The sequence below is a fragment of the Pelmatolapia mariae genome, linkage group LG4 (genome assembly GCF_036321145.2).
Source record: "Pelmatolapia mariae isolate MD_Pm_ZW linkage group LG4, Pm_UMD_F_2, whole genome shotgun sequence".
In the NCBI taxonomy this organism is placed as follows: Eukaryota; Metazoa; Chordata; class Actinopteri; order Cichliformes; family Cichlidae; genus Pelmatolapia; species Pelmatolapia mariae.
This window is the reverse complement of record NC_086230.1, coordinates 1,958,848-1,971,322: the sequence shown is the minus strand read 5'-3', so window position 1 is coordinate 1,971,322 and position 12,475 is coordinate 1,958,848. Positions and strand designations below refer to the sequence as shown.

Genomic DNA, 12,475 nt, shown 5'->3' with positions numbered 1-12,475 from the left:
CATCAGCATGTTTTTGGACCTCATACTACCAGATTCTTATTCATCTGTCTGCCTTTTTTCCTTAAAGTGTTGACCTACAGTACGGACACAATGAAACCCTCACAGACAGTCACAGGGACTGAAAACTGTGAGACACAGAATGAAAATGTGAATGAAACCTGCAGAGTGTGCAGAGGGCAGAGGTGATGATTGCAGCCAGGCTGAGAGAACCTGGCTCTCCATTCTCCCGCAGGAAAACTGTGATGCAGTGTTCAATCTCCTGCAGCTGCTCCTCACACGCTGCTACTGTGGTGCCCTCAGCCTTCAGCCGCTCTGCTTGGTGCACCACGCGCTCGTTGGTGTCAGCCACTTGGTGCTGCAGAGTCAACTCCACACTGGAAAGAAACTGGCAGGAGGCAGCAGAAGGTTGTGGAGCAAACAGCAACTCATATCTAGAAAGAGAGAGAGACACACATTTAGCTGGTATCATGAGTTACACCATGAGGAGCAGAACATCAGTTTGGATGTGATTCATGGTGATGCTGCAACCTGTCCTCTCTCATAAACTGCAGGTATCTGCAGGTAACTCAGGTGAAGGGGCACACAGGATGTTTGCTGAGTTGAAGAGAACTATCATAGGTGATATTTTTAGGTGTGTAATTTGGACCTGACGGTGGGTCTCAGGGGTGCTTCTTCACCAAAAACATTTTAGGGACTCCGCGAGGACTGGTCACCAGTAAGGCTGGTACCAGCTAAGCGACACACACAGTCCTAGGGTTAACCAATGAAAATGAGAAACTTTTCAATGTTGGTAAGACAATGCATGGCTCCTTACTGTCTGTAGATGTGCTGGCAGTGATCTGCTGTCATGTCTCTCAGCAGCTCTTCCAACCAGGCCTTCCACTGATGGGCCCTGTGGAATACTAGGGTAGCCCGTGGGTACAGCAAAGCCACTGTGGCATAGCTGTGAAGCTGCTCCAGGGAGCTGCGGAGGGCTCCCCGGCGCTGCTGCAGCAAGGTGCTCACCTCCGCCTCCAGGCTCTCACATTGGCTGATTAGGTGGGCCTGACCTGCATTTTGCAAGAAGGCTGTAGCTGGCACATAGCTGGGAGGGCCTGATGGGACAGCCAAGAACAAGACAGTACAGCTCAGTACATCAATGCATTTTTACTCAAAACTGAACCACAAGCAGTGTTGTTTAATCATAGTGTTAAAAGGATAAGCAGGGATAAATCATCAATATCACACAAATAATGAACATTGACCCTGACAGGCGGGCACACAGTTAACCATCCAGCTCTTCAAGAACAGTAAATGTTCACGATGACATCACTAGAGACAGAAAAAGCATTCGACAGAGTGAACCTGACATGTGAGTTTGGAGAATCATTAATTGGATAAAGGGCCATGACACTCAACCAGTGGCTGTAGTTCCACTTCCACAGCACAGATGTTCTCGTTCCCTCCCTTTGTTCTATTTACAGAAACACTAACAGCAGGACAAAAGGAAACTATAAACAAATGCAGAACTCACACTTTACTGTACAGACAATACTCTTCCAAGACCTTCAATAATCCTTAAAAGAGTCGTATAAACATGTCCCTCCCACTGAAAACACTACATGAAGGCAAACAATCATGTTCGATTGAGTTCGTATTCAGACAACCTGTGTCTGTTTCTACTGGGTGAGAGAGTCCAGACCAAGAAGTGGGACGCACAGGTGGAGCCCCAGGTGCACGCAGACTTCCTGTGTCATATGCAAGTTTATTGGCTGCTGACTACATATTAAAACGGACTCCCTCCAATCAGGTCAGGAGCAACTCAAGCGCTGTGCAGTTATCGTGTAAACATGCAAGTGATGCTAACCATGGCTACGACTAAAATAGAGGGAAAAGAATATTTATTGTATAGAACACAGCTGCCAACCTGCTTGGCCTTGCACTACTGAGCTGGTGGGACGTACTGAATATAAGGCGAGTATGCCTTCTTTTACTGTTATTCTGTTTTAAATGGAGGTTATATAAAGTTTTTACCCTGTTTTAGAACTAAATGTCAAATCATCCTATTTTCATTTTATATATTTTAAAGTAAAATATACCAAAGCAACACCCAGAAATATGTTGAAATACACAATATTCAGAAAAGGAGAGTATTTTACACAGAGACTGACCAAGATCGATAGGACTGCTGATGTCCTGCAGCAGGCTGGCGAGCTGTGTGGCCTCCAGGCTGGAGAATGCTGCCTGGTACTGGGAGATCCACTGGTCCAGTTCAGTCAGTTTGCCCTGAATGGCCTCCTGCACGGTCCGCTGTCGTGACTGCAGCTGGGTATGTTCAGAGTACCTGTGAGTAGGAAGGCTGGGTGAGTAAGAGTGCAGAATGTGGCGATGATGTTTGTGGATACAGGATTTCTGTTATCCATCTTCCTGATGTCATCCATTCCAGGGGTGCTATTAAATTTCCTGCACGTAGCACTCGGCAGGCGTGCGCACAAAGAAGCCATCGCACACGCGGCTGAAGTTTCACATTCTCGCCACCAGCTCTTCGGACAGAAATCCTGCTCGCACGGATCAGCTGAGTTTTGAATGGTCGGAGCTGTGCAGAGGCTTTAGAAATCTCCAGTTTCAAATATTTCCTCAGCAGTAAATAATCCAGTGACAGCTGTCAGCTGATAATTCACTCTGCACACTTTCACTCTGCACACTTTTATATAAACAGTATAACTGTTTATATAACTATGATCATCTATTCAAAGCGACCGATCGCTTTATGACCCCGTCCTCCTTTGGGCTACGCCTCCAAACATTCAGCTGATTTGTGTTCACCGAGCTCGTCTGTTACAGATCTGCTTCCTGATACAACCGTCCCGCCTGCACCAGGAGAACACCCCTAAGAGTGGTCTCATTAAAATATGTGGTAACTAGTGCAAGTGAGCGAAGAGTCTGTGTGCAGGCTGTGTGTCGGCACTGCTGCAAACGAGCGTGTGATCTGAACCTTACGTTTGATACTGTATGTGTTTATTTTACAGAGTTATATTGTTCTTCATGTTCTGGCTGCTGTAACACATTCGTTTCCTTCCCTCGGGGGTAATAAAGCTCATCTTATGCTATAAGTGTGACCACAAAAATGTTTCCAAGCAACAACATCACCTAACTTTATCTATCAATTAATAATTTAAAAGCCACATTTCCTTATTTTGTTGTCTGTAGTGACTGTTTGAAAGACGATCAAATATCCAAATATGTTACAAAATTCAATGAATCCACTGGACGTACCTTTCAGTCTTTCAAATATATATCCTTAAATTCACCTTTTGGCATGCATCTGAAAGAACATGAACAGTGTGCTGTGTCTGACCTTTGCTCCAGGGTGAAGATGACGTGGTCAGGGTGGTTCTCTGCCCCCTCTAAGAAGGCACTCTCCTCTTGTAGTTTAGCTTGGCGTTTCTCTCCTTGGCAGAGAAGCTCCTGCAGGACCAAGTACTCTTCTACAGCTTCTTCTACTTGTGGTAGGACCGCTAGCATTTCGTCACGATTCTTAAACCAGTTCACCTGCACGAGGCCCACACAGAATATCAATGACACATTAAAAATATGAAATACAGGAAAGGATTCATTCTACAGCTTGCAGGGTTGTTAAAAACAAAGCCAACCTTACTCCTACCTATTTAGACAATGTGAGCTATAAGAGAAATAACTGTAGTTTTAGTCAGCTGTGGATGAACCTGGAATGACAGATAAAAGCTCGGAGTACTGCTTTGATACCACGAATATTCTCCTTCTTTAAACTGTAACGCAGTCGTTATTTAACTTCCTCCCCTGTTTATTGCTCTCACTGCCAGACAAAGTGAAGTAACATTGACAAGTGCAATTAAAGAAACGGCTGCAACCATGGTAACCATAGCAACCTGAGACACCACCACAAAACCGACTGTATTTGCTGTATAATTATTTGACATCTGTGAACTCACCTTGATCTCAGCCACCCTGGAGGAGAAGAGAGAGCGCGTGATGTCTCTCTCCATGTCCCGCTTGCTCTTTTTGCTGTCAGCCTGTTGGCCTCCCCCTCCGTACACTGCACCAGCAAATCCTACCTCTCCCCCCGCAGTCCAGTCCACCAGAGGGTCGTACACGAAGGCCTCCAGCAGGGTCAGTAAGGTCTCTCTGCCTCGTCGCATTATCTGAACCACCTAGAAACACACATCTCACTTTAATTTTTTTCCCCAAGTGTATTTTGACTTCCATCCTGTCACAATAGCCGACAGCTCTAACACGTGCTGTAGCAGCTTGGCACACGTCCATGTTTCAGTGCATGGGAAATATCCTGAGGTACAAAATTTGCACTGGCTACATCCCTCTAACAAACAGCCTGTAACAGGGCTCTAGAGTGCGACCAATTTGGTCGCAAATGCGACCAAATTTTTCAGTGGTGCGACTAAAAAAAAATATTTGGTCGCACCGGTGCGACCAAATATTTTCGGGTAAAAAAAAAAAAAATCTCTGCAACTCTCCGTGTGGTCAACAACAGACACACATATGCCCCTATCGTGGACTAAACCAATCAGAGATAGTCAGGGGCGGGACCTCTCTGATTGGCCGTGGTCCAGTGGAAAGTGCAGGTAGAAGAGGGAGGTGAGTAGCTTGAATAAGGCGATATCAATTCATTAACGGATTCCACACAAAGACGTAAACACAGAGCGGACCCGACGCATCAGAATCAGCTTTGTCTTTCTCGACTTTCTCACCAGACGGCCCGAACACGGACACGCTGTCGGAGCTTAGCGATTCTGATGCGTCAGGTCCGCGCTGTGTTTACGTCTTTTTTGCGCTGATTCTGAGCTGCAGGTTTTGTCTCTCCAACCAAAATTCGCCGAGCCAGCAGCAAAAGAAGCAGCAAACTGCGCTTCACATTTGCTCAATGTCGTCATGAATTCCCTCTGACTTTTGCTGTTTTGCTTCCACCACGATAAAAAAATCACACTTCATGCACAGCTCTCTCTCTCTCTCCCTCTCTGTACTTCAAGAACAGTTTCCCGTCTCAAATCTGTTTTCTGCATTATTCATTCGCTTATTACCCACCAGTCTACCGTTGTTTACAGCGCTGTCGGCCGCTGTCTTTTTCTTTTTTTCACTTAAATGACCTCGGACAAGAAAGCCTAATTTCTGCTGTTCAACACTGAAGAAATTTAAACTTCTTAAAATTGTGCAAAATTGCAGAATATTTTTAAGGTTATCTGCTATAAAACGCCAGACCAGGAAAATCTCCTTCATGTTTTTCTGTGTTTTATTCTCAGTTACTTTCACACAAAGGCATCTGCTGTGATGTTCACAATTCTGATGAAGTCTCACAAGTGTCAGTACTGATAAATGATCAGAATTATAATATTTCTGACTGTCTGAGGCTAAATTGAATCGAATCAGGTCTTTGAGAACCGGAATCGAATGGATTATAGAAGTCAGTGATGATATCCAGCCCTAGTGAGCAGCCTAGGCCTGACAGAAGTGGATGTAGCTGTGGGTAATAAGAAAAGATGAAAAGAACTGTTGATAACTTTTGTGTTAAGTTAAGGACTGACCCGTCTGAAATTCATAGCCAGCTCTGACACGGTGCCATCAATCTTTGAATGCTGAAAAAGCAGCAGTGTATCCAGAAAACACATTATATGCTGCAATAAATGCACTGCCCAAGTGTCCCCTCTCCCCACTGCCTTTCAGCAGCAGGCAGCAGCAAACAGGTCGTCAGGCCAAGATGATGATTAAGTTTAACATTTTCTACAATATTGACAAAGCACTTTAAGCACACGATTGTTAGTTAATAATTTAGAAATGAATATTGTCTGTATGGACTTCCCCCCCAAAGAAAGTGCACATGTAAAACTGCGGTGTTAAGCGATGCGGTTGAAAAATTTGAGTGCGCCTAACTTTTTAAAGTTAGGCGCACCGGTGCGCCCATGGCAAAAAGTTAGTCTAGAGCCCTGTGTAAGCTGTAGCAAACTGTAAAAACAAACTCTGTCACTCCATCTACTGGATCATTTTACCTTCATTATTCTAAACTGTGCAAAAAAAGCCACTCGTCTCAATATTTATCAATTACAGCCCAGTGGGAATACTTTCCAATCTTCTCAGGCTCATGTGTTCATTTTATAAGCTCCAACATATTGAAGACTTTGAACTTGGCTCTTGCTTCATCTCTTCAGCGCAACAGCAGCAAGAGATGAAGATGCTTATTCTATACCTGCCACGGGGCACACTGTGACTATGCTACGTGAAATTAGTCCAATCTGTTACAAGGTGTGTGAGAAATGCTACTGATGATAACATAGATGGGTGTGTTTTAGATACCCTTTCACAAATGGGTTGAATTAAGGACTGTACAAAGGGTTTTATATGCAGTGTGACGTGAGAGTAACCTGTTCACAGGACAGCCTGAAGATGCCCTCCACCCCAGTGACTCCCAGAGCCATCTCGATGTTGTGGGTCATCCTGAATGGGACCTTTTCTGGCACTCGCAGGCTTTTCCCTGGCAACACACACACACACTTTGATACTGTGCACCCAGGAAAACGAGCAGGTCACCCACTACATGGAAAATCGATACTGTTACACGCTAGCAGCCAAAAATAACTCCTCAGCGGGGTTTCCTCCAACATCTCAGTGTGTGATAAAGAGGTTTGAGTCTGATCATATTATGGGGGACTGTGGAGGAAAAGAGCTTTATTATATCTGCACAGAACAGGCTGACTAACTGTTGTGAGCACTGAACGTGTACTGGAACACCTGAATAAGATTCCACTCATCCTTATCAATGTGTGAGTGGTATTCACCTCTGTCACTTTGCTTCTATCACATGCAGCACAATTGTTTTTTACCTTTTAATAAATCTGGTTCTTAACTATTCTCTTTAAAATGAATCGCAGCAACACAGTTAAACGCACCTTTTTCAAAGCATACGTTGTAGTCAATGTGCACCACCTCTCCAGTGGTCATGTCAATCAAAACGTTGTCAAGGTGACGGTCGCCAAGGCCAATAATGTATCCCACCATTGACATGACAGCAGTAGATCGGGCGTAGGACTGCAGACAGAGAAAAGGAAACAAAGAAACATCTGGATTACATTTCTGAGCATCTGTCCTTTTCTAAACAGGAGACAGGGAAGAAGGTGAGAAATGCTTTGAATGCATCTCCTCGCTACCTGAGTGACCCTCCACCACTCGCTCGGTGTGGTGCAAGAACACCAGAGCTCCTTGGACAGAAGGTTGGACGGCGTTGCTTCCATCAACTCTTTCAGAACCTCCTTCATAACGCTGAGAGGCCAGTCTCTCCGTGTCACATCCACACTCAGCCCCACTGCCTTTAGAGCCGGCCCGATGCGACTGTAGTACAGTTCACTGGGGCGGGGCACTGGAGGTATAGGCTGCTGTGGGAAGGAGTCCTGGGCCTGCTCAGAAAACAAAGTCACGTCACTAACCAGTAATACAGGCCCGAAACCAGAAAGCGCTCGCCGCCTGACCCAGTGTTAAAGCCGTGTGTTACAGTGCAGACAAACCTCTACCTTCTGAGCCTGCTGCACAGCCTCCCTCTGCTGCCAGCGTTTGTAGAGGCCAAAGAGGGGCGTGGCACCGTCCACCCACTGGATCAGCCCTGAACGAGTTCCAAGCGGCGTGACAGAATAGTGTCGGGCATGGAAGTGTGGTTGCTCCTGCTGATTGATCTTGGTGAACATGGTGTTGACAATTGACAAGAACTGCATGATGCGCTCATCCAAATGCAAATCCTCCAGACCTGAGAGAAACTTTAGTCACTATTTCATCACAAAGGAAACTTTGACATTTTCTCTTCGCTTTCTACGCACAACACACAGCTCACGAGCTCAGAGGGATCATTAGCGGTTCACATAAAAGCTTTTTAATGACAACTTTGTCTTGATAAAATGACACTGTACAAACGATTTAGTAAGAAAACACTGACAGTGAGATATGAACACCCTAACGCTTATTTTTATCATTTATTTATGACTCCATTTGTTAAAAATAAAATTAGGCGTCCGTCACGCAGGCGTGGTAATGGTAAATGGACTGGTTCTTATACAGCGCTTCTCTACTCTTCTGAGCACTCAAAGCGCTTTACACAGCTTGTGCATTCACCCATTCACACAAGCACATTGTTCTAAGTGCTTTCTAAGTAACATGGATCGGAGAACAATTTGGGGTTAATATCTTGCCTAAGGATATTTGGCATGCAGACTAGGGGAAGCCAGGAATCGAACCACCAACCTTCCTATCAGTAGATGACCTGCTCTACCGCCTGAGCTACAGCCACTGCCAGTTGGGGACCAATTGGCAAATATATAAATAAAAAGCTGCATTACCCAACCTTTGGTTAGCACTTGTTGCTGCTGGTTATCACTAGTTAAAATTAGCTACACCAAAAACCTTGTGACCGCCACAGTCACGACTTATTTGCTAACTATCGACTGTTAGCCAAACTTGACAAAGTACAATAAAAACTGGAAACAGAACCTTCACCTTCAAAGTAAAAGCTGCGCCTCACTGCTACAGGAAACACTTTTTGGTTGGAACACCATCGTCACTCTTTCGCTACAACGTTGCAGATAAAAGTCTTCCATGCAAATTGTGGGTGACCATGGCAACTGCCCCGTTTTGTGGAGTACCACCATCTTTATGACCAGCTTCACCTTACAACTGGCCCCACCTCCAGCAGCCAGCTGGGGAATATTCATTTGTCCTGTTTAGTAACACAGCTTGTATTCAAACTGCGTCAAACACAGAAGATGTTCTCAGTGCTGATAACGAAGAAGCTACAGACTCAACGGGTCGATGCGCCTCTCTCATACTTCATATTCTAATGACTTTACTAACATTACTTTATCTGTTTCAAAGCACTCCTCTGCCTACTGAAAAAGCCAGGCTTCAGCTGTTTCAGTTGTTCACAGAACACAACTGTCAATATTACCAAGTGAATGCTAATGCAGTTTTTACTTTTCCTGTTCCCTGTAGCTTTAGAAGACTGTTTCCATCTACGACTGCTGCTGCGACCGAGTTTCCCCACCTTTAAAGAGGTACGGGTAGTTGTGTCCATCTGAGCCCAGGAAGAACAGTTTCTTTGGCTTGGTCTTGGTTGGCAGTATAGTGATGGTGTTCCCTACACTCTGTATGGTCACTGCATCTAACGCCGATGCCTCGCCAGGTAGAGCAATCTCTGTTGTAGTCATGGAAACCAGGCGGGGACTAATCTCATCCAGATGCAGCAGATAGCTGGTTCTCTTCTGAGCACGCTGTTGCAGGCTCATCATGATCTGTCCAACACAGACAGCACATCAGTCAGGATTGGAACACCTACACAATATCAAACTATGTAAATATCAATGATCCTACATCCGTGGAAGTGATGCATCTTAACAGAATACATACACAGGTACATCTTCACAGGTGCTGGGGAAACAATTCATGTGTATATTTAACACACACAAAATGACACTCGGTGGATCATCAACCGTTTGAGAGCTGGATTTGAAATCACACATAGAGTTGGAAGTGAAAACTGAATGTGCAGACTGAGTGGGCTCTCCTTCCAGACCTGAACCAGGACATCAGCGAGCTCGGGGACAGTGGTGCTTTTTGGCAGAGTCAGACGCACTGATGTCCCACAGGTTCTCAGTTGGACTCAGACCTGGGGAACATCAATGCCTTCATCTTCCAGGAACGTCACAGACACAATGGCCATGTGAGCTGCACACAGTCCTGGACCAGGAGGAGACCAGGACCCTCTGCACCAGCACCAGTTTGACAAAGGCAATGAGGTAATGATTTTACTAAGCTGCAAGCAGCATACGCTGTTACCACACTCTGTCACGTCTGTCACAGGTGCTCCCATCCATGAAGGGAACACAGTTCTGGTGTTTCTGCTGTGAACAGATTCCACTGAAGGATGTGAGGCCATTCAACCTGATCAGAAACTGTACCTGTAGCCCACTGGTTGGTATGTCATGCTGTAGGGCTCTGGCAGTACTACTCTTAGCCCCGCTCTAACAAAGGAGCAAATACCAGGCCCTGGGTTAAAACCTTTTTATGGCCTGTTTGGGTTTCCTGCTTTAACAGACCATCTCTTGGCAACTCTTCCACAGACCTGAGACTTGGCTGGGAGACAAAGCAAAGCCTTCTTACGATGACATGCTGTCCCAAACGTGCAGCAGGTGGGACGACACGTCACCATCAGCAGTGACACTAACAACGCAAAACCGAGCTAAAGTCAGTGAGCAGGATAAGGTAAGCAACCACCACCGCTGCATTTTTGGGGGTCGTCTTGCACATCATACCTGTTTAAAGGGAAGCCAGCTACTGGCTGGATTAGCTGGGTTTACGGGGTTTCTTAGACGCTCCAGGGCAGACGTGATGGCATCACCGTAGGTCTGCTGAAACCAGGATTCATGCGGCGTCTCTGCCGGAGCTGCTGTGATGCTGCACACATGATCCAGGGCAAAAACCACGGGACGCATCAGAGCGGAGTGCTTTTCACGCATTATGGCAATCTTTTCATCCCTGCAGATCAACAAATCGTATTAGGAGATCAGACAAGCCCAGTAAGAACTTTACTTTTCATTGAACACAGAAAAATACAGATCAGCAACTGACTAGTATAAAATACTGGTGACTGCCAGCACCAGCCCTCAGCCTCCTGAGATCTCCCACGCTGCTCGCCTAGCGGGGTGACGACAGTACCCCAAATCAGCCTTTTACAGCTGAGGGGTAATAGCTATTCTACAGGCTGGTTTTCATCATGTCATCGCTGAACTTTTAAACCACCAGTAACAAATGATTGAGGTTCTACAGGTTCCACAACAGATGAGACCGGGAGCACTGAAGCAACTACAGGACATGGACTGTCAATGGAGTCCAGAGTTTTAGCAGAAGAGGGTGGAGTTCAGATGTTCTTACCTTTGAGGTGGATAACTGAGTTAGGGAAATACGAGAGAAACGTAAATAAAGTACAGCTTACAACTAACAATACCAGTGCAACCATAACCTGCAAGGTCCAGTAACGACTAGTGCACATCTACAAACCAATGCGGGATGAGCAGACTAGTTGTGCACTGGTGTGTTATATCACCATTCTTAATTCAAGGTGCTGAGGAATTATTGGAGCGTACCATCTGTGTGATATCAACCAAGGTTTGAAAGATTGTGTTTTGGACCTGAAATGCTTCCTAAAACAGATGAAAGTCAGAAGGTTCCAGAATCTGTTTTGGGTCACGAGGAGTTAGGAAGGACGTCTAAGTGGTGTATGGTAGCAGCATTGTTCTACTCTGAACATTCAAAGTGCTTTTTACTACAAGCACATACTGACACTGAGGTGGACAGACTGGGCACCAACCTTCCAACTGGTAGAAAACCCCTCCTGAGCCACAGCCATTTGGTATTAGTGGGTCTATTTCTGGTCACTCAAGAAAGCACTTTCCATAGTGAGACCTTTGGTCATTGTTGGCTCCATGGTACTAAATGAACTGTGGGCCAGCAGTGGTTTGCTTTGATTTTCCTTTCAGCAATGATTTGCTGTTTTAAATGTTTTTTCAAACAACGATGTACACAGAAAAAAGTAGACCCTGTCCCGAGGGTAAGGTCAAAGCAAGTCTCACCTGCGCAGTGTGTTATTGTTCTGCACTCTCTTGACCTCATCCTCCAGCTGCTGGATCTTGCGTAGGACGTGCATGTGCTGCTGTTGTAACACACCTAGCCACAGTTCATCCCACAGTAATGTGACTCTGCGCAGCTCACCCACCAGCTGCTGGACCTGGTCGGTACACACAAGTCAATCATCTGAGAAAATCACACTTTTTTAACTGAACTTTATACTTGTATCAACTACAGCTAAACAGTATAGCCCCCCTCCCTCATGCAAAACGTGTAACCGCGGTCAGCCTTCTACCTGCAGCACCATGCTAGGGTTGGCTAAAGACAGCTTCTCCACAATCTTGCTGTAACAGTCCTGCATCATGGCTTGGTCTTGACTTGAACAGGTCGCCAGCTCTTCTGATGATCTGCCTTGTTCATCACTCCCAAGCTGCTCCTCTTCATCCACACCTAGGTCCTCTCCTTGTATGCTACCCAAGAAGGTAGGCAGAGCTGACGGCAGTTTGCTCCCTGTTTGCAAAATTAACCAATTGAGAGGATTATAATATGTGAAGTCAGAAAAACGAGCACAGGGTGTCTGATGTCAGAGACTCATGTAAAGTCATTTTCCATCGAGCCTCCCTTTCAAACCATGCAGACTTGTTTTAGAATATTAACTGTAACCTACCAGATCACATTTATACCACCAAAATAAAACTAAATGCATCTGAAGTAAAAATAAATTTACTGCATTAACTGCTAAGGATTTTTTATACAGTCTCCTATTTTTCTGACTTTATGTATTGTCATATCTTGCACATATGACTAATACCGAATGAACAAGCAAAGTGAAATATTTGAGATATTA

At 45.3% G+C, this 12,475-nt stretch overlaps 1 protein-coding gene across 5 annotated transcripts in view; it reads right to left on the bottom strand.

Annotated features, from left to right (window-relative positions):
• Positions 1-12,475, bottom strand: part of smg1 (SMG1 nonsense mediated mRNA decay associated PI3K related kinase) — a 60,040-nt gene that overhangs the window by 9,738 nt on the left and 37,827 nt on the right. For 3 of the 5 annotated variants that reach the window (XM_063471063.1, XM_063471064.1, XM_063471067.1), the window contains exons 37-49: positions 11,924-12,138; positions 11,634-11,788; positions 10,317-10,539; positions 9,050-9,296; positions 7,527-7,762; positions 7,173-7,418; positions 6,915-7,053; positions 6,390-6,499; positions 3,951-4,169; positions 3,338-3,531; positions 2,151-2,323; positions 815-1,094; positions 159-431 (exon numbers count right to left, since the gene is read on the bottom strand). In XM_063471063.1, coding sequence (XP_063327133.1) covers positions 159-431; positions 815-1,094; positions 2,151-2,323; positions 3,338-3,531; positions 3,951-4,169; positions 6,390-6,499; positions 6,915-7,053; positions 7,173-7,418; positions 7,527-7,762; positions 9,050-9,296; positions 10,317-10,539; positions 11,634-11,788; positions 11,924-12,138 — 2,710 coding nt within the window. The remainder of the gene's footprint in view (positions 1-158; positions 432-814; positions 1,095-2,150; positions 2,324-3,337; positions 3,532-3,950; positions 4,170-6,389; positions 6,500-6,914; positions 7,054-7,172; positions 7,419-7,526; positions 7,763-9,049; positions 9,297-10,316; positions 10,540-11,633; positions 11,789-11,923; positions 12,139-12,475) is intronic. The other 2 variants (XM_063471065.1, XM_063471066.1) reach the window with 1 other exon arrangement.